This window comes from Mustela nivalis (genome assembly GCF_964662115.1).
Source record: "Mustela nivalis genome assembly, chromosome: 5".
Classification (NCBI taxonomy): Eukaryota; Metazoa; Chordata; class Mammalia; order Carnivora; family Mustelidae; genus Mustela; species Mustela nivalis.
This window is the reverse complement of record NC_139024.1, coordinates 21,091,648-21,112,806: the sequence shown is the minus strand read 5'-3', so window position 1 is coordinate 21,112,806 and position 21,159 is coordinate 21,091,648. Positions and strand designations below refer to the sequence as shown.

The 21,159-nt window shown below is 43.9% G+C and overlaps 1 protein-coding gene and 1 long non-coding RNA gene across 2 annotated transcripts in view; one reads left to right on the top strand and one right to left on the bottom strand.

The window, feature by feature from the left end:
- The window catches only part of SLC16A10 (solute carrier family 16 member 10), a 130,407-nt gene that overhangs the window by 99,011 nt on the left and 10,237 nt on the right, over window positions 1-21,159 (top strand). The window contains exons 4-5 of the mRNA XM_082731963.1: window positions 8,565-8,708; window positions 19,207-19,435. Coding sequence (XP_082588089.1) covers window positions 8,565-8,708; window positions 19,207-19,435 — 373 coding nt within the window. The remainder of the gene's footprint in view (window positions 1-8,564; window positions 8,709-19,206; window positions 19,436-21,159) is intronic.
- The window catches only part of LOC309865545, a 33,636-nt gene continuing 24,393 nt past the window's right edge, over window positions 11,917-21,159 (bottom strand). Inside the window, exons 2-4 of the long non-coding RNA XR_014312150.1 lie at window positions 17,090-17,256; window positions 12,672-12,847; window positions 11,917-12,404 (exon numbers count right to left, since the gene is read on the bottom strand). This is a non-coding gene — a long non-coding RNA (uncharacterized lncRNA). The remainder of the gene's footprint in view (window positions 12,405-12,671; window positions 12,848-17,089; window positions 17,257-21,159) is intronic.

Genomic DNA, 21,159 nt, shown 5'->3' with positions numbered 1-21,159 from the left:
AAGGCTCCACACCTAGAGATCCACAACCCCCGAGATCATGACCTGAACTGAAATCAAGAATCAGGCCTGACCCCCAGACAGACACTGTCTTAATTCTCAGTGCACTGTGTTCATCAAAATTAGCTGGGAACCAAGGGTCTAAGAGAGCACCGAGTCTGTGCCAGGAATGAGACGCCAAGAAGGAGACTGTTTTGAATCAAATTTAGGTTTAGGTGGAATTAATAAATGTAAATAAACTCAACAGATTAAATATCTTTCATTGCTCAGGAAGGACTAGCACAGTTTTTGATAATTCGTGAGATATCTGGCATAGAAATTGTCAGGGTCACTAAACTTCAAGTTACTCCCAAACCCTAGCGATTTATTTTCTCTTTGAAGTTGAAGTCCATCTCCTAAAATTCAGGATTATTTGAACTGGCATTAAAATCCAAAACTGGATTTGACTGATCATTCCTTAGAACACTTTGCCAAATCTAGAGCCAATCTAGTGAATGCTATGTCAAGGATGGACTATTTATGTTTTTTGTTTTGCCTTTTTTTTTTTTTTAATCTCCGGGAAATTATTGTTTAAAAAAAAAAAAAAAAAAAAAAGGCAGGGCACCTGGGTGGCTCAGTGGGTTAAGCCGCTGCCTTCAGCTCAGGTCATGATCTCAGGGTCCTGGGATCCAGTCCCACCCGCATTGGGTTCTCTGCTTGGCAGGGGGCCTGTTTCCCTTCCTCTCTGCCTGCCTCTCTGCCTACTTGTGATCTCTCTTTTTCAAGTAAATAAATAAAATCTTTAAAAAAAAAAAAAGGCAAAATAAGTGCTTTAAAGAAATTTTAGAATGAGAAGATGTTTTTAAAATCAGATCAGGGTTTTTTGAGCCATCAGCCATTTTTCTTCCTCCTGAACTCTTCTGTGTCTTGGTTTTTCTTTTGCTCCTTGGTGGCTGTTAAGTAACCGTCATTCAGAAACTCTTCCTCTATTTTCTCAGTCCTGACCTTAACGTATCTTAGCAGCGCCAGCTGTGATTACTGACACCACAGAAGCCCATTGTGATGAAATGGAAAGACTGGCTGTTTCAGAAAACCAACGGAGCCCACTCCCTGTGCCTCGGGAAATCCTGTCAGGCCAAAGGTCTGCTCTTGACCTAGTCAGCTGCTGAGGAGGCGGTTGGTACCTGCTCCACAGGTGTGGTGCTGACAGAAACATCTTGTTAGTAAGAGGCACTGGGATGCCTGAAGATGGCAATTCATAAAAATGTTGGTAGGACAAGAATTGTATGTTTGTGTGAATCGTACTTCAAGCAGATCTTAGCACTGTTTTATTCTCAAAGCACAGTTGATCAAATTTAACAAGCTAAAACATTGGAGGCTGATCAAGGAATATCTTTTAATAGCCATCAGTTGTATTTCAATATTATTTTGAGATAAAGGGCTTAATTTTGTGTTTCCAAGTCTGTGAGTTTAGTTTTTTTCCACCTTTGATCACCTCAGTGGGCTTGCTGGTGCACAGTCCACATGTTAAAAAAAAAAAAAAAAAAACTTTCTAAGTGAATGCCCCTGTTGTTTTAATTTACTTCCTTTTCTTAGCAGAAACTGAGATAGAGAAAACACAGTTGCTTAAAAAAGACAGAGGAAGAAAAAAAACAGACCAAACCCTATTTCCTATTCAGATTTCTATTCATCTTACTGTGAAGTCAAAGGGTAGTGTAAAGTTTTGATTTGCAACAAATTCTAAGATTATCCATTAACTACTCTAGCAGGCTTTCTGCTCCCTTTCTAATTTTTAAAGGGGCCAGGCTGAGTTTGTCTTTAAAGAAGTATATTTTCAGCAGACCGGTCTCTTAGAGGGATGGAATAGCTTTTCAAATGTTGGATGGAGGTTGCATGCAAGTGACAGGCACCAGGCAGAAGCCGCTCGTCTCTGGGGCGAAGAGAAAGTGTCTAGAAGCGCTTTGAACTCCGAATCCTTGTTGGAAAGTAGGGAGCTGCAAAAATCTTTGTTACAAAACCCCTGAAAATATTGTGCAGCGTTAATGCCGCATTTTTGGCCGTAGCACGTACCATAAGAGAGGCAGGTTTTTTCTAGGGACAGAATGAGTGCCTGTTGTCCAGTTTGCTGTCATGGACATGAAGAAGAAGGGCGGAAGGTCAGGGAGTCAGAATCCTCCCAGGCAAGGACAGATAAGGCTGCGTTACCAGAATCTGCTTGTCTCTCAAAGGCCACAGTAACTGCAACAACCTCCGGTGACAAATACTGTTGCTTTTTCTGGGGCGAGTTCTGCAGAGGCAGCCGAAGCTCTGGTAGCACCCTCACCAGCCATGCTCTGTTGGGGCGGTTTCTGTCTTGCTTTCCCAGCCTCCTGACATTACTGCCTTTTGGGTTTTTTTTTTTTTTTTTTTTTAGCACTCTGAACTTGACCCAGCAGCTGTTACCGCACGCCCAGCATCAGAAATAGTTATCTTGAAGCGTCCCCTAGTTCCTCTTCTTTAACTGTTCCCCAAAGATACACAGTCCAACAAAAGTTTGATCATCTTCTTTATGTAATAAGTTACATAATGTTAAATAGAAGACATTAAGCAAAGGTCACCCATCCCCGTAAAAAGTTGGAGACAAGGACAGTTGAGGCTAAAGATCATTATGGCATTGGCCAAGTCACATACTTCCAGAAAACAGCAGTAGGTAATTATCAGACCTTTTTTTTTTTTTTTAGATTTTATTTATTTACTTGACAGACAGAGATCATAAGTAGGCAGAGAGAGGAGGAAGCAGGCTCGCCACTGAGCAGAGAGACCAATGCGGGACTCGATCCCAGGACCCTGGGATCCTGACCTGAGTTGAAGGCAGAGGCTTAACCCACTGAGCCACCCAGGTGCCCCTAATTATTAGACCTTTTTGACCAATGACTTCCTTGCTTTGCTGGTATGTACCACCACTGGGTTTCGAGGGTTTCTGCAAATAAGGTGCTGTAGGGTTCCCTCCTATTGGGTATTCTTCTGTTGTGCAGCTATTTGTCAAGGAGACGCTTGAGTTTCTACCGCATTTATCAGCTTTATTGGAGCTGGTTTTATACTGTGGCCACTCATTTAGTTTCCTTCATGGTTGACTAAAAACCAGAGGACTCAGCCTGGATTCTTCCTGGAAGAACACTAGGTCTGATGTCTCCCTGTGTCTGGTGCCTTGGCTCCTCCGCAGGGGAGACGTGGAGAGAGGAGAGAAGCCAACCCAGCAAGATGACTTTCTTGGGCTCCTTCCCCAGCCTCTCAAAAGGAATCTGCCTCTGGGCTCCAGTAAGGGGAAAGGGACCTGTCCCTTCAGCTGGCTGGTCAGAAACATGTCATCTGCAGATACAGGTTGAATCACCATTTACTTGAAGTGGGAATGGTTGGGAGGAAAGGAAAACTGTGAACTGCTTTGTGTTTGTTTTTTTTTTCTTTCTTTCACCCATAGTGTAGAATGAGCAGATATTTAGGGATATGAGTTCTTGGTTACTTCGGGTAACAAAACAGTAAATAGGGTTTCACACAGTCCAAAAATAGCTTTTATGGTTAACAAAAGTTCTTGCTCAAATGATGAAAAATGTTTCAGGAGCAGGGGGCATTCAAAGTGTCAGCGAGGTTTTAGTCATCTGTGAGAGAAGTAAACACATGTTTGGGGGAAGAAATAAAAGACTGACTCCTGCGTGGAAGGCACACACAAGTTCAGATAAAGTCTGCTTGAAACAGCTGCTCTACAGAATGGTGTTCTTCCTTTTGCACTAGTGGCCTCCGTTTTAAGCCCTGTAATTAGATTAGGGGTGTCTGGTGGCTCAGTCAGTGCAGTGGTCCTGTTCATGATCTCATGGTCCCGCGATCAAGCCCTGCCTTGGGCTCTGCACTCAGCAGGGAGTCTGCTTGAGTGTGTCTCTCTCTCCCTCTCTTTCTCTCTCTCTAAAATAAATCTTTAAGAAAATGCTCATTTAAAAAAAAGTGAGATTTAAGGCACGCCTGGTGGCTCAGTCAGTTGAGTCTCTGACTCTTGATTTGGGCTTAGGTCAAGATCTCAGAGTCGTGGGATCAAATTCCATGCTGTGCTCTACATGGAGCCTGCTGAGGATTCTCTCTTGCGCGCTCGCTCGCTCGCTCGCTCTCTACCTCTTCCCCTCGTCTGCCTGCCCCCTCCCTCAACAAAAAAAAGGTTAAAATAAGTTAGATCAAGTATGGAAACATCTGTCCAATATTTTCATGTTCTTATCCATGTAACTCGTTAGTAGACATAGCAATTTTGCCCAGTATTCATGCTTTCTGCTACAGTGCATGCCAGTCTCCAGAGGATGAGACGTAGGTAGAGACTCATAAAATAGTCTGTGGCAATCATGGGAGGCCCAGGCTGTAAGGAGAAAACATCAGATCTTCTGGGTACTGGTACCTCAGTGAGGAAGCATCTCTCGGACCCAGAGACCCAGCATCCCTAGATTCCGTTCTCCGGGCCCTCAAATTCCCTCACTTACTGACCAGAGAAACTTTTTTAGCTTGCAGATTTTGGCTGCTGGTGGGGAGGAGGTATTAGAAGCTGAAGTACTTGTTTTATTTTAACAGCAACAGCAGCAATACATTTCAATGAAATAACACCCCTTATAGTTGAGGAAGTAAGTTTCCACTTAAGCGTAGTTTGAATTTACCAAACTTACCGACTTTCAAAAGGCCCCAAATATTTCACCGTAGTATTTCATATAGGATTATAAAGTAGGACAAGGGGAGAAATAAAGCACTAATAAAAGATGATAGCACTTTGGCAGTCAGGTGTTCTTAGTTTTATCAAAAGAATGGCTAGTGAATTTAGTTTTCTTGAATACTGAAGAATGTCTTTTAAAAAGTTATAATAGATCCTGTGGGTACTTACTGAAGTAGAATAATACATTAAGTTTGGATTCAAATTCCAAAATAAAGCTGGTGAATACACATAATTATATCCCACCTGCCGTAAGTCAGGGTATTTATTTTCTTCAGAATGAGCTGGAATCCATCTTTCCACTTTGTCTAATTTCACTTCATGGGGGGTGATAAGGACCCAGAGAAATAAGCCAGTTAGAGATTACCTTTATCAACAGCTCTCTCCTCTGTGCAGCCACAAGTGGATTTCTTAGATCAGCACCATTCAATAGAAATGCAATGCAAGCTGCGTATGTAATTTATAATTTTCTAGTTTCCAAATCTTAAACAATTTTATGAAGGTAGTAACTAATACAGGCAAAATATTTCAGCTTGGAGTCAGTTTTTAAATTATTGAGGTATTTTACGTGCTTTGTTTTCAGTAAGTCTTCCAAATTGGTCGTGTGGTTTTGTACTTACTAGCTCCATTTTCAGGGCTCAGTAGTCCCCACATGGCTAGTAGCTACCAAAAGGGGCAGCACAGTGTTAGCGTGCCAGGAGCTGGAGGTGAGGCTGTGGCAGCAAAGCAGGAAGGCTTTCATCTGTCCAACCAGGAGTCGGAGCTTTACCCTGAAGACTGTGGGAGCCAGCAAAGGATCTTAGGCTGAGAAGTATTTTAATTTTGAACTTCATCTGGTGGTCTTAGAGAAGAGACTGCGATTCAGGAGTGGGTCCGCAAGCCAGAAGCATGCTCGAAGGCTGTTGTCTAAGTGAGGAGTGATAGGAACCTAAACTGTGGCACCCCTCTCTCGGGTCCCCTCCTTCTCAGGAGCTTTGTACTATCACTTTACCATTCTTCAATTAAAAACAAACAAACAAACAAAAAGGAACCTAAACTAAAGTGTGTCTGAGAAGGGTAGGAGGTAAAATCATCAGAGTTTAGGGGTGACTCCTGGATCTTAGGGGATGGGAGAGGGAGTAATCTAGGATGGTTACTCAGTTTCTCCCTGTGGTTATGGGGACAACAGTAGTAGTGTTGCCAGAAACAGAGGGAGGCCAGGTTGAGAAGGGGAAAGGAGTTCAGAATGGGGCTTGCTGACTTTGTGGTGTCTTTGGAACAGGCAGGTGGATAGGTCTAGTTTGACATATAAGAGTTTACACAAGAGAATATGTAGCTTTAGAAGCTAGAAAGGCTGGGTAGGAACTTTCAGTACTTAAGGTGCCAATGAAAACATTAGGCAGTAACAAGAAGTGGATGTAAGACAGGTGATCAAGGACAGCTTTATAGAAAAGGTGGGGTTTGAGCAGAGTCTTAAAGAATGGGTGGGATTCAGAAAGGCAAAAATGACACAAGAGGTAGCAGAAATATAGAGAGGTAAGAAAAAATATGAGACGCATTTAAGCGACGCTGAATAAACCTATCTGCTGGGCACATGGGTTTCGGGCTAAGATCAAAGCCAGCCTAACAGCCTAATGCAGTTTGCAGACATGTTCTGTTTGGCTTGCATGGGGTTGGAGCTTGCTGGATTCCAAATTTAAGGTAGGTGCCAACATTTCAACAAAAAATTTCTGACTTGCTTTTAAAATAAAAGGGGGCTGGGAGATAGACTTGGCAAGGTGGTGGTCCTGTATAGAAATAATGAACTCCCTCTCTCCGACAAGCGTGTTTTACTCCTTAATGCTACTTGCCCGAGACCTGTAGACATCTGCATTTTCTGCTTTTCAGTAGAGGGTCAGTAGGTAATAAGGGCACAAAGATCGACTGCTGAGAGGTTATGAGGGGCCTTGAATCCCGAAGTAAAGAATACAAATGTGGACAGTGGGCAAGTGATGCGTGAGGGATTGATGAGGTGAAAGGGCTGTTCTGGACCAATGTGAAAATGCAGAAGTTGGGGATGGGAGTTGCCCGTTTTGAAAAGGAACAGGCAGATGCACGGGTGTTGGTCTATCCAAGTGGGCATAAAGATACAAAATGGAAGTCTCTTAAGGGGATGGCATTCATTCATCCCTGAAGGCATCTGGGACCACCTGGAAACACTGGGCTGTTGAACTTGCTGGGGTAATTTGCTTTGCAGGCTTCTGGAATTCAGGCCAAAGTTTGGTGTAGGGAACAGTAAGTCTGATTGTTTCAAACAATTGTTTGGATTTGTGAAAACATCTCTGTGGTTTCAGAGAAAGCAGTAGGAGGACAGACATGCTTTTTCTCCTGTGAGCACAGATGCTCATTGAGAGAATGGATGTGCTAAGAGAGGGTGACACTTTGGGGCTGTGGAGCAGAGCTTATGCTGGTGGGTGCTGAGTTGCGTGTTTTGTCACCCAAGATAGCACCTGCCTGGTCACACTGCCTTTTAAAACATTGTCAGGGCGTCTGGGTGGCTCGGGCTTCCTCTTCACTCCCTCTGCTTTGCTCTCTCTCTGTCAAACAAATAAATACATCTTAAAAAAAAAAAAAAAACACCAACACATTGTCAGGTGGCCATTTCATAGTCACTGTTCTGGGCACACTGTCAATTAAGGGAAAGGGTCCTTTAAAAAAAACCCTAAAATTAATATCTTTTTAAAAAGATTTTATTTATTTGAGAGAGAGAGACAGAGACAGTGAGAGAGTGTACAAGCCAGAAGGAGGGGGAGAAGCAGGCTCCTGCTGAGCAGAGAGCCCGCTGTGGGGCTCGATCCCAGGACCTTGGGATCATGACCTGAGCCAAAGGCAGACGCTTGACCCACTGAGCCACCCAGGAGCCCCTAAAATTAATATTTTATCATTATTAAATGTGTCAGGCACTATTCTAAGTTCTTTACACAGATACTTTATTTTAATCCTCAAAACCACCCTCCTGAGGTTTGTTGCTATCTCCATATTATAGACAAGGTAATTGAGAACCTGGAGGTTAAAAACTTATTCAGGGTCACTAGGCTGATAAGGCATGGACCCTAGACTTGAACCCAAGCAGTCTTTCTAAGAGGGTTTTCTCCTAACCGCTGTGTTCAACTGCTTCTGTGTCTCTGTCTGTCCTGATGCTACACAGCTGGGCAGATTCACAGCCGGGGACCCTTCCACTTTTATCCTGGAAACTCCAGGACAGCTTATTTCAGGGGTGGCCGTTTAGTTCCGGTTCTCCAAGAAGATGTGAAACTGCCTTAAACTGCCTTTAAGGAGAGCAGATGATGGCGTTCTTAGGTGACCCTGACAGAGCAAGGTTGTCCGACATGTTCAAAGTCTGTTCTCTTCCGTTAGCTAATGGCTCTGTGCTAACTTGGAAAATGCGTATTGGGGAGCGCCCGGGTGGCTCAGTGGGTTAAGGCCTCTGCCTTCGGCTCAGGTCATCATCCCAGGGTCCTGGGATCCAGCCCCGCATTGGGCTGTCTGCTCGGCAGGGCGCCTGCTTCCTTCTCTCTCTCTCTGCCTGCTTCTCTGCCTACTTGTGATCTCTGTCTGTCAAATAAATAAATAAAATCTTAAAAAAAAAAAAAAAAAAGGAATGCATGTTGGAACCCATTTTTGAATAAAGACCTCTCGTGAGGATTCTTGTTTCTTTTATGCAAGCTAAATCACATTAGCCTTGTCTTCATATGTTCTGATGAAAAACTAGCACAGAAGAAATTTTATGAATATTTGGATTTGGAAGGGGGTGAGAGTCTGTAACATTGTGGAGACACAAAGGCATTTTGTGTCAAAACTTGCCAATTTTTCCTACCATATTTAGTGTCGCTTTTTTCTCTTTGGCCCACAGATGAAATATGTGAACGAGAGATTTCAAGATGGAAAAAACAAAGAGGTGGTTCTTATGTGCATTGGCATCACTTCAGGAGTTGGACGGCTGCTCTTTGGCCGGATTGCAGATTATGTGCCCGGTGTGAAGAAGGTGTATCTTCAGGTACTTTTTTAAGCCGCTTTGCCCCCGGCAAAATTATCTTTTATCTCTTCATGTCTTGTTATACGTATTTATTTACTTAAATTCTTCTGTAAAAATGACAACTATTTTCTGGAACCTAACTTTCTTTTTTTTTTTAAGATTTTATTTATTTATTTGACAGAGATCACAAGTAGGCAAGAGAGGTAGGCAGAGGGGTGCGGGAGGCAGGCTCTCTGCTGAGCAAAGAGCCCGATGTGGGGCTCCATCCCAGGACCCTGAGATCATGACCTGAGGTGAAGTCAGAGGCTTTAACCCACTGAGCCACTGAGGCGCCCTCTGGAACCTAACTTCTACCAGCAGTTTTTCAGAGGGCAAAATCGCTAATGAGTTTCGGGTTTTCAACATGGGACACTGAAGATCAAACAACAATCTTATTTGTTTTGTCACGGAACTCTACCAAATCCAAATGGTTTTTGCCCATTACTTTTTCTAAGAAGAATGTTTTATTTTTGGCACTGTTCTCATAGTCATGTGCCTTTTGCAATATCTTGTGAAATTCGGGGGGGTGTGTTTCTTTTGAACTTCTTTATTGCACATTGCCTCCTGGGCGTCGAGGGGTGTGCACGAAACTAATGCTAATTCCAAGACCATACTGACACTCATTTGACAAGTGCTTAAATGACTCCTCCATGCTGGACACTGTGCTAAATGCTGCAGGGGAAGCATGAAACAGGACCTGGGCCCTCAGTTAGTAGCTGATGGTCTCATGGGGAGACAGATAAAACAGTGTTACGGTGCAGTAGAATAATGACTGTTCTAGAAGGTGCCGTAGAAACATGAGCACCAGACATCTGAGTCGCTAGCGAGGGTTCCTGGCTGGTGGGGTGTTCCGACGTGAGTGGCAGTCAGATAGATAAAGCAGAGAAGTGTGTTCCAAGCAGACAAAACCCCATGGGCAGACAGGTGGAGGTGTGACATGGTCTATTATGTCTGGGAAGCTGAGTGAAAGGGGATAAAGTAGACGGGCTGCAGGGAGACGCAGGAGGCAGGTGCGGAAGAGCATGACCACTGTCCTGACGTCTACCAGGAGCCATGAGAGGGTTTTTTTGTTTTTTTTTTTAAGATTTTATTTATTTGACAGGCAGAGATCACAAGTAGGCAGAGAGAGAGGAGGAAGCAGGCTCCCTGCCGAGCAGAGAGCCCGATGCGGGGCTCTGGGATCATGACCTGAGCCAAAGGCAGAGGCTTTAACCCACTGAGCCACCCTGGTGCCCCCAATGAGAGGGTTTTAACCAAGGAAGCGACATGGCACGAGTTGTATTTTATTAAGCTTAATCCAGCGAAGAGTGGAATTAGTGGAGGCGGGGCAGGGGTTCTGACAGCCCCGGAAGGCTGCAGGTCGTATAGCTGCCTTTCTGTGACGTGGCCCGAATAGGCAGGCCACAGAGACAGAAAGCAGATTCGTGGTTGCTGGGGCAGGAGGAGGCGGCACTGGGGCGTAACTGCTACAGGGTATGGGGACTCTTCCTGGGGTGATAGAAGTACTCTAAAATTAGGCAGTAGTGATGGTGGTACAACTTTGTTAACTAAAACCCACACAGTATTGACTTTAAAGGGGTGAATTTTATGGTAGGTGAGTTTATTATCTCAATAAGGCTGTTTAAAAAACAGAGGGACTGGCTGGAGACAGGAGGAGCCAAGGCAGAAGCATTGCAGTGAAGCGGTTTGAAGCCGGGACCCTGGGGGGTGATGGGGCCCCCTCCGCGGGGCGTGAGGTTTGTGGTTCTAGTCACAGACTGGATGCTTGTGCTGCTTCATTAAGGTCAATGATTCAGTAATAGAGTAAGATGCTGAGTTCATTTTTGCCATTTTAAATTTGTGCTGCTTATGGGAAGGTTGGGTTTGGAGCTCCTGAGAGAGTCAAGAGACCTGTGGGACTTCGGCATTCGCAGGCTGTATGCGGGGGTGGAGGTCCCGGTGTGCAGCAGGGAATGAAAGAGTGGCCAGTGGTGGGAAGGAAGCAGGGTGCAGAGTGTTTTCAGAGGCAGGAGTGCTCGGCAGTGTCAGCAGCTAGTGAGACGGCAAGCACGTCAGAGACTGAAAGGGTTTTGGCACCTGCGTGGCTCAGGTGGTTAGGCAACGGCCTTTGGCTCGGGTCATGATGCCAGAGTCCCGGAATCGAGTCCCGCATCGGACTCCCAGCCCCATGGGGAGTCGGCTTCTCCCTCTGACTTCCCCTCTCTCATGCTCTCTCAAATAAATAAATAAAATAAAATAAAATAAAATAAAAAGACTAAAAGGTTTTCATTGGATTTAGCAACAGAGTTTCAGCATAGTGGCAGGTGCTAACGAATGATCATAGTCACTGAATGAATGGCCACATAGACTACTGTGCTCAGAAGCTTGGCTGTGAAGGGAAGGTGAAGGGGAGTCTGGGGTGGGGGCGGTTTGGGAGTAGGGAACCCAGCGTGTCTCCTCACCCTATAGATGGGCGGCAGTATTTGAACCGGGCTGAAGTAGGATTTGGATGCAGGAAAATGATTGGAGAAAGCATTTATTACAGATAAAATAACTTTCGTTAAGTGATTTGAAATAACAGCAGCTGCCATTTATTATTTCCATGTGGCAGACATGAGCTCAGGGCCCACGTGCAGTCTCTGGTACTCCTAACCCCAGCCCTTTGAAGGGGACGGTATTGGAGGTGGGAACCCTGAGGAGCAGGGAGGCGGCCTCGCTGTGGGCGGCTGTGTGTGGATCCCCTCTGCTGTCTGCAGAAAGGAGTCTGGTCCTGTGGTGGAAGGAAGCGTCCATAGCTGGTAGAGTGCTCCTTTTGAAAGCATTTACTGTGTTAGGATCAGTCTACTTTCATTAGGACCTTTTCTGCGGACCTGCTTGTAGAACAGTTGGTCTTGTTCTCAAGGGTCAAGGGAACCCTCTAATGGACACTTGCTGCATTACGGACTCTCCGCTTCTTTCATTCTTTCCAACGATTGTGTCTACTGTGCTCCATCCAGCCTAGACCCGGGCAGGCTGATACACACAAGACACGCATGGCCCCTGAGTTCCTGGAGCAATACTGGGGGCAGGAAAAAGGAAGAACTCAAGAAGATAGGGAGTGACATGGCAAGAGTTTGGGAAACTAGGAAGGGCCACATTGTATAGGACCTTAAAAGCCAAATGAAGAGATTTTACTTTAAGTGTAGTGAGTCTTTGCTGGAGAATGACGTGGTTTGATTTCACATTTTTTAAAAAGATGTATTTATTTGAGTGAGGGAGAAGGAGAGGGGAAGAATCTCAAGCAGACACCCCACTGAGCACGGAGCCCGACACAGGGCTCGATTTCATGACCCTGAGATCATGACCTGAGCTGAAATCAAGAGTCAGGTGCCCCTGATTTCACACTTTATTTTTTATTTTTTAAGGATTTTCTTTCTGTATTTGAGAGAGAGAGCATGAGCCAGGAGAGGGACAGAGGGAGAAGCAGGCTCCCGGCTAACAGGGAGCCCGACATAGGACTCGATCCCAGGACCCTGGGATCATGATCTGAGGGGAAGGCAGATGCTCAACTGACTGAGCCACCCAGGCACCCCCTGATTTTACATTTTAAAGTCACTGCGGTTGTATGTGGAGGAGAGATTCCTGAGGTGGAAGCAGTAATCCATTCTCCACAGTAGTGTCTGCTGAGTCACAGGTGAGCGGACTGCATTTCCGAGAGGCCTGTGAAGGAGAAGGAAGGCCTTCGGTGTGTGCTGTGGCTCCTGGCCTCGCTCCTTTACATCACTCCCCTCCTCTGTCTCTCCTTTTCCTCGGCTTCCCTGCCCAACTCCCAACCATTCAGTTTGGTTTTTGATTCTTGGCTGTTCTTTGCCGCAACCGACTCCAGCTCTGCCGGTTTGCTTTTCTCCCTTTCTTTCCCTCGCCGGCTGGCGGCCTCTTGGCCTGGCCCGTGAGATCTGGAAGGCTCCCACTGCTCACCTTCCTTACCTTCTCGTCATGGGTGGGGCAGACATAGCCGCTCCCGGCTTCTGTCCGTTACAGCCCAGCCGCACCGGCTGGGACACTTCTCTCCCCTCCCCGTCTCCTAGCAGCTGGGCACGGAACCACTTCACAGCCTCCCACGTGGTCGGATTTCTGGCCACGATCATCTTGGGTCTGGGAGGCTGCAGAGCAGAAAAGCACAGGCTCTGGAGTGAGACATGAGTTTACCCCAGTTCTTGTCACCAGCTGTCTCCAGAAGCGGCTGAGGGCTGCGGTAAGGAGTCACGGTGACAACCATGTAAAGTATCTCCCCAGAGCGGATGATTAATAAACCCTTCCTTTGATTATGTTTTAATATTCTATCAAATACTGAAGCAGATCCTGATTTGGAACAGGTCTCAAGAAAGGAGACCTTGGTTATCCTGAACTAGAGATCTTTACTTATAATTTTTTTAAAGTTATCTGTACATCCAATGTGGGGCTCGAACTCACAACCCTGGGTCTCACGCGCCACCAAGTGAGCCAGCCAGGCGCCGCGGAGACCTCTGCTTATAGACAGACTCCTCACCTCCTGGTTCGGCAGTCTCACACCTCCGCTTCAGAGTTCTGAATGTAAACTCTGTCAGGGTCCTGGTTTCATGTTTTCAGCTTAACCACTTTAAATGCCAAGCAAAGAGATGACTGAACTGCATCATATGGAATATTAATGGTTAAAGGCTTTCTGCTCGGGGCTCCTAGCTGGAAACGTCTGGAAACTTTATATTGAATAAATTCGTAGGAGCAACACTTGACTCTAACTGGGGCCAGTTGTGTGTCTGCCTCTGAAAATGCCTCCTGCTTATTCAGGTGCAGCTCATTTTTCTTCTGGAACTATACTTAGATTCCTGAGCAAAACTTAAACTGACATTTCTCCAAGAATGTTCTTTTAGTGATAGAAATAGGGAAAGATAATAGGAAAAAAAAAAGGGAAAGAAAGACCCACCCCAATTTTTTTATTAAGTATGTAAACAAACTCGAGCAAGGTGTTCTGTAATAGAACCTATAATACTGTGACAGAAGATATTTCCTTGGGTGATTTTAAGAAAACAAAAGCAAGAAAGACATCTCAACCGTCAATGCCTTATTAAATGTCAGTGCCAGAGGCTAGCAGAGAATTAGGGACCTCTGAATACTTCATTTAGGGGCGCTTGGGAGACTCCATTAAGCCATCTGCCTTAGGCTCAGGTCATCATCATACCAGGAGTCCTGGGATTAAGCCCCGCACCTGGCTCCCTGCTCCTCGGAAAGCCTGCTTCTCCCTCCCACTCCTCCTGCTTGTGTTCCCTCTCTCTCTGTGTCTCTCTGTCAAATAAATGAAATCTTAAAAAAAAAAAACAAACTCATTTACATCTAACCAGAGCTGCTGTGCTGGAGGAGGGGAAAGAAGTTTGTAGTAATACTAAATCTATTTATCTTTCAAACTGGAGCCCAGTATTTACAAATCAATATTTGATGTATGGATCAGTATTTATTTGGGGAAATGATAAAATACAGAAACTCCCCTTTGAACAGTTCACGAGCTATTTTCTGAGAGATGGTAAAGGATAAATGTGTAAATGCCAATGAACTCAATTCTTAACAAAAAACCAAGAAACTTTACTTTTAAATAACAATTTCTGTTTATTAAAACTTAACAATTTTGAGTAACAATAGTTATTGTCAAGTAATTGAAAAAGGGAGAATAATATAGTTAATATAGTTGGAACTGAGAACTCATAGTCGGGTAAAGGATTAAGAAATTGTTAAGTTCAAATATATAGTAATATATACATAAATTTGAAACTTTTTTTTTTTTTAAAGAGGTGGGGAGGGGCAGAAGGAGAAGGAAAAAGAGAACCTTAAGCAGACTTCAAGCCCAGTGCAGAGCCCAACACAGGACTGGATCTCATCACCCTGAGATCATAACTTGAGCCAAAATCAAGAGTCAGATGCTTAACTGACTGAGCCGCCTAGAGACTCCTACTAAATTTGAAACTTTTTTTTTTTTTTTTAGTTTTATTTATTTATTTATTTGACAGAGAAAGATCACAAGTAGGCAGAGAGGCAGGCAGAGAGAGAGAGAGAAGCAGGCTTCCTGCTGAGCAAAGAGCCCAATATGGGGCTTGATCCCTGGATCCTGAGATCATGACCTGAGCCGAAGGTCAGTGGCTTAACCACTGAGCCACCCAGGCACCCCTAAACTTGAAACTCTTAAGTGAATTATTTTTTACAAAACCAACCAAAGAACAAAAATTAGAAGGGTCCAAAAATGTATAGAAAAATCAGGATAACCACCAGAAGTAAAGGGTCTTAAATTTGGGGAAAACATTCATATATTGAGCACAATTGATTTGGTGTGCTTAGACTTTCAGTAGTTCACTCTGGCTCTCTTACCTTGGGAGAGATTTTTACTGAACAAAATAGTAAAAGAACAGGAAGTATATTCAAAGAAAAAAATATTCTTGAAAGCAAACCTAGGGATGCCTGGGTGGCTCAATTGATTAAGTGCCTGCTTTTGGCTCGGGTTGTGGTCCCAGGGTCCTGGGATCCAGTCCCACATCGGGCTTAGCGGGGAGTCTGCTTCTCTCTCTGCCTGCTCTGCTTGCTGCTCCCTCTGCTTGTGTTCTTTCTCTGACAAATGAATAAATAAAATCTTTATTAAAAAAAAAGAAGAAGAAGAAGAAAGCAAACCTCGTATAGTTACAGTGGCATGGTTGGGAATGTTTAGTTGGTGGCTTGACCAATTAAATTCATTGAATGCGGCCCCATAGTGTCCAGAAATTTTATTCTAGATTCTCTGGAGTTTGTGATAATGGATAAGTCATGACTTTCCATGTTTATCTCCTTTTATGTTTGTAGGCAGAATTAAAAAATAAATATATATAATTAAGACTATTAAAGTATGGTTAGGTTATCAATGATAATACTCCTGAAATCTTTATGTACATGTGAATTTCAAACTGAAAGGTCCCCCAATAATGAGTCTGTGATTAAAGGAGCGAGACTGATACAAAGTGAAGGTCAAGCAAAGCTTTATTTCACACCAAGTATCAAGAATCAAACTGAACATTCGGGGCCACGCCTCTTACAGAGAGGGCGACCTCCCCCCGCCCCCGCGCCACCCCACCTTACCGACTAACTTTTTTAAAGGGCAAGGGCCATGTGGTTGGGCCTGGCCACACACAGGTGGCCAATGAGATTATAACACACAGAGAAAGCTGCACAGTCATGCTAGGTCACACACGGGTGGCCAATTGAATTACAATTCACCCTAGTAGATATTTGAACTAGCCTACCACCTTGGTCAGAATTGGTGCCCAAAAGGCGGGGCCCCTACTCCTTGGTAGCTAAGGAGACAGGATGTGCCCCGACTGATTGGATGTCTTCACCTGGCCTGACCCACCCTTTTATTTGGGCTTTGTTACCTGGGACTGGTTCCCTGGGCTTGCTTTTAAGTAAGTTCCGGGGTAGGGGGGCAGGGCCAGTTTAAGTTTTACTGAATAAACAACAAAATCACTGTTTAACCCAAGATGGAATCCCTCTGGCTAAATAGGCCCCTTACAAAACTGTCTACATTTTATTTTTAGATCTTTTTCTGTAGATGGGAAATATTGGGAGGCCTTTTTTTTTTTTTTTTTTTTAACTTGTTCAGGGTCACAGAGAGCTGGAACCGGGTGTTGTTCTTCTGAACCTTAGTTCTTTCCAACCTCCCAGGCTGCAAGCCCACTAATTTCCCATGCAAAGAAATTATGCATGTGTTTTCATTGAATTGGGTTGGAGGAAGTGTTCAAGTAGAAAATAAAAAGGAACACCTGGGTGGCTCCTCCAGTTAAGTTTCTGCTTTCTGCTCCTGTCCTGAGCACCCGGCAGGCTCCCTGCTCAGTGAGGAGCCTGCTTCTCCCTTTTCTTCTCCTTCTGCCCCTCCCACACCCTTGCTTGCTCTCTCTCACAAATGAGTAAATAAAATCTATTTTTTTTTAAAGATTTTATTTATTTAGTTGACAAACAGAGATCACAAGTAGGCAGAGAGACAGGCAGAGAGAGAGGAGGAAGCAGGCTCCCTGCTGAGCAGAGAGCCCGATGTGGGACTCGATTCTAGGGCCCTGGGATCATAACCTGAGCCGAAGGCAGAGGCTTTAACCCACTGAGCCACCCAGGTGCCTGAGTAAATAAAATCTTTAACAAAGAAAGGTGGGGGGGATACCCAGGAGAATGGGAGATGGTGTTCTTTGGAAAAAGTGAAGTGCCAGACTTAATTTTCAAATAACTAACTCAGAGTCTTAAACTATTATACCATAAAGTCCTGTTTTAATAGTGAAGAAGAAAAATACACTGAGCTGTTATGATGGTTCCAAAAAGAGACCTAACCTGGAGTCTGCCACTTGCTTCAAGAGCATGTTCCTTACCGTGGGGTCCGCGGACCACTTGCATTAGGATCCGCTGGAGAACTCGGTACAGCTGCCGCGCCTCCTCCCGCGTCCGCCGCCTCCTGCGTCGGTCCACTCGCTGGGCCCCGCAGGCAATCAGGCCGCGGAGGAGCTTGTGCGCGGCTGCCCTGAGCTGAGTGACCGAGCTTGGTGGGCCGGAGGTGGGAAAAGCAGAATAGAAGATGGTGACCCAGATGGCTGCTTTATATGGTCTCTCCCTTCCTCCCAGCCCCCTGGTCGTGGAGGTACCCCCAGGAAGAGTTCTGCCTGCTCGCTGCTCCCGCCTGCGCAGACCAGGGGTTCCCGGGTGGGCATATGTAGACACGTTACTAAAAGTCTCCCAGCATCACTCTGCATGTAAAATGGGCATCACCTTAGTACCCACTTCATGAAGTTGTTAGGAGATCACTAGCTAACATGTTTGGAACAATGCCTGACTTTTTTTTTTAGATTTTATTTATTTATTTGACAGAGGCAGGCAGAGAGAGAGGAGGAAGTAGGCTCCCCACTGAGCAGGAAGCCTGATTCGGGGCTCAGTCCCAGGACCCTGAGATTATGTCCTGAGCCAAAGGCAGAGGCTTTAACCCACTGAGCCACCCAGGCACAGTGCCTGGCATTTAATAAACACTAAGTAAATGATCTCGCTATCCTATGCATATTTCTAAAAAGGCTGATGCTTTTTGAAACATTTCTTCTGCTGACTGGTGAACTGTCTAGTTTCATTTAGTTCTTTGCTTAAAAAAGTTACTGAATTGCCTGCTCCCTTTTGTGTACCCATCATACTTGGAATATGCAACTGTGGAATATCTAGAACACTCGATGTGCAGTCATTTTCCATGTTCATCCCCCCACAACCCAAGGGTAAGGAACCAGGGTTTATTCACGTGGCACCGTATACAGCACAGAGCACCGAAGTTACCCAATGGCAGGCAAAATCAAGTGTTTGGTTCTGTTAACTACTCTACCATTAAATGAAAGTGTTCCATGGCTCAGAATATTTCTCAGCCTTAAGTCTGTGCTTAAATAGGGTCTATCTGTGCTGTATCACCAGAAGACAGTGTTTGAAAATATCATTAAATAATCACATTGAGTTACATTATCAAATAAAATTGGATTACATAATTTAGCTCTTAGGATGTTCTAGTAGAATATGTTTATATTTTCATTTGCATATTATACATATTTCCTATGATAGTCAAAACTTAATGGAATTTGAATAATTGAAATTCAGTACATATTTATGTAATATATAACAAATCATAGATACTTATTTTAATCTCACTTGGTCTGAATATTTGGAATATGTCTGGAATATTGGCAGGCAATGTATTCTAAATTATTCTAAATTATTTAAATGTCTAAACCTTACATCATTCTAGTCCCCAAGCTAGAAGCTGTGTGATGTGAAGTACTAAAGCTTGCTGGCTTATTTTCCTTTTGTAGAGGACGAATGCTAATAGGGTATATACAACTTCAAAATCAGATGTTTGATGAATGAATTTGAGCTGATTCTTAAAGAAAAATATTTATTAAGTATCAACCAGGTGTAAGATTCTTTTTTTTTTTTTAAGATTTATTTATTTATTTATTTGACAGACAGAGATCACAAGTAGGCAGAGAGGTAGGCAGAGAGGGAGGGGGAAGCAGGCTCCCTGCTGAGCAGAGTCCCCCCCCACCCCCATGCAGGGTTCCATCCCAGGACCACTGGGATCATGACTTGAGATGAAAGCAGAGACTTTAACCCACTGAGTCACCCAGGTGCCCTATCAACCAGGTGTAAGATTCTTAAACCTTAGATTATCTACTCCAAATATGACTTTTGTACAGATTCTGACTTCAAAGAACTTACAGGCTGGAGGGGAACGTAATAAAAATACTTATTTTACTCTTGTTCCTTTATGGACATTTTGAGAAAGTGCTAGGGGAACTTAGGGGAGATTATTATGGGAGTTGATTATATGTATATAAGATCAAGATGAATTGGGCCAGGGAGACAACTAACCAATAGTTGGGCAAAAGTCCTAAGCATGTTGGTTGGTGATTGTAACATTCATTTTTTCTGAGAGCGGAGTTGACGTTGTGCTGTCTTGTCCTAGGTAATCTCCTTTCTCTTCATTGGTCTGATGTCCATGATGATTCCCCTATGTAGGGTCTTTGGGGCCCTCATTGCTGTCTGTCTCATCTTGGGTCTCTTCGATGGATGCTTCATTTCCATTATGGCCCCCATTGCCTTTGAGTTAGTTGGTGCCCAGGACGTTTCTCAAGCAATTGGATTTCTACTTGGATTCATGTCTCTACCCATGACTGTGGGCCCACCTATTGCAGGTAAATATGATGATTCTTCAGTAATTTACTATATGGAAAATACGATTTTTTGGCTGCCGGTCTTTTGCTTTTGTGTGTGCCTTACTGATAACATTTTTAATAAGACCAGCCTTGGATGACGTGTTGAAAAAGTTTGCTGAGGGGTCCCTCTTATCCTTATTGATATATAACACTCTATAAAATGTTCAATTGTAAGCTTCTGGGCTTTAAGCTTACACAATGCCTATATTTCATTTATATATGTTTTGGGGAAATGGAAACACAGTTGCTTTTAAAAAAGAGATGAAGAAAAAAAAAAAGATGAAGATTCTAAAAGATTGCTAAATATGTATGCTTTGTGTAAGAGATCATATCCCCCCCAGAAATAATGAATGGAAAATAGCATTTAGTGGAAACGACTGAAGTGTCCATCAGTAGATGGATAAACAGAATGTGTGCGGCTATATAATGGGATAGCATTCAGCCATAAAAAGGAAGTATTGTACCAATCAGTACATGCCACCAGGGGGACGAACCTTGTGACCATTATGTGAAGTGAAAGAAGCCAAATACAAAAGGTCACACACTGTCAGATTTTATTTACATGAAATATGCAGAAGAGGTAACTCCATAGAGGCAGAGAGCAAATTGGTGGTTTCCAGGGGCGGGAAGGAAGGGGAATTAGGGACTAACTAACTGCTTAATGGGTATGGCATTTCCTTCTGGTGTGATGAAGATATTTGGGGACTAGATAGAGATGGTGGTTTTACAACATTGTGAATGTGGTAAATGCCACAGAAATGGTTAATTTTATGTTCTATGAATTTTACCTTTAGAAATCTTCTGAATAGTATAAAGGTGCCTTGTGTTCAATATTACTTGGGTGCCCCTGTGAATTATTAGGTTAGGAATCGATAAAACTAGGATAAAGTTGAATTGTATGTATTGTCATCTGTGTCCGGCCTGTGAGGGGCTCAGTGAAAGCTCTCTCTCCGATCCAGAACCACTCATATCTAGCAACTTTGCCAACTGGGAACGTAGTCATGAGTAAGCAAACAATCACTAAAGGTCTCAGTTTCCCTGCAGGCGGACCCCTCCAGCCCTTCCCCTGCCCCCCAGGTAATACATGACTTCCACTATTTTTATACCTCACAAGCTTGGATTTTTAGGATTTTCAAGTCTACAGCAGATTATAAGCAGCACTTTGGTAGGAATGCTGTTTGCAACTAGAAATAACTGAGAACAGACCAGTAACGGGAGATAACCAGAAACTTCCAAAGTAGGCCGATTAGGCGGCTGCTGGCCGCTGAAAGCTCTTGGCTCACCAGGAGGTTCTGAGGGGTCACAGTATTATAGTCAGACATGATCATTAGTGCTCAGGAGGAGGAAAGGTATAGTTATATACAGAATATTCTGATTCAGAAAATAGGAAAATTGTATCTGCATATTGTAACTTGTATCTGTATATTATTGTACAATAACATTTCTAATTTCTAATACAATATCTAAAGTTGTATCTGTATATTTTAGGTTTCTGTCTAGAATAAATGTACACTTTTTTAATGTGTCAGTACTTAACTGGACAAATTCTCGGCAGTTTATTTCAAAAAGTCAGATACTCAATTCATTGTGTTCCCTGGACATTTCGGAAAACTGATATTTTATTTTAAAAGTGACAAAAGTTTGGGGCGCCTGGGTGGCTCAGTGGGTTGAGCCTCTGCCTTCGGCTCGGGTCATGATCTCAG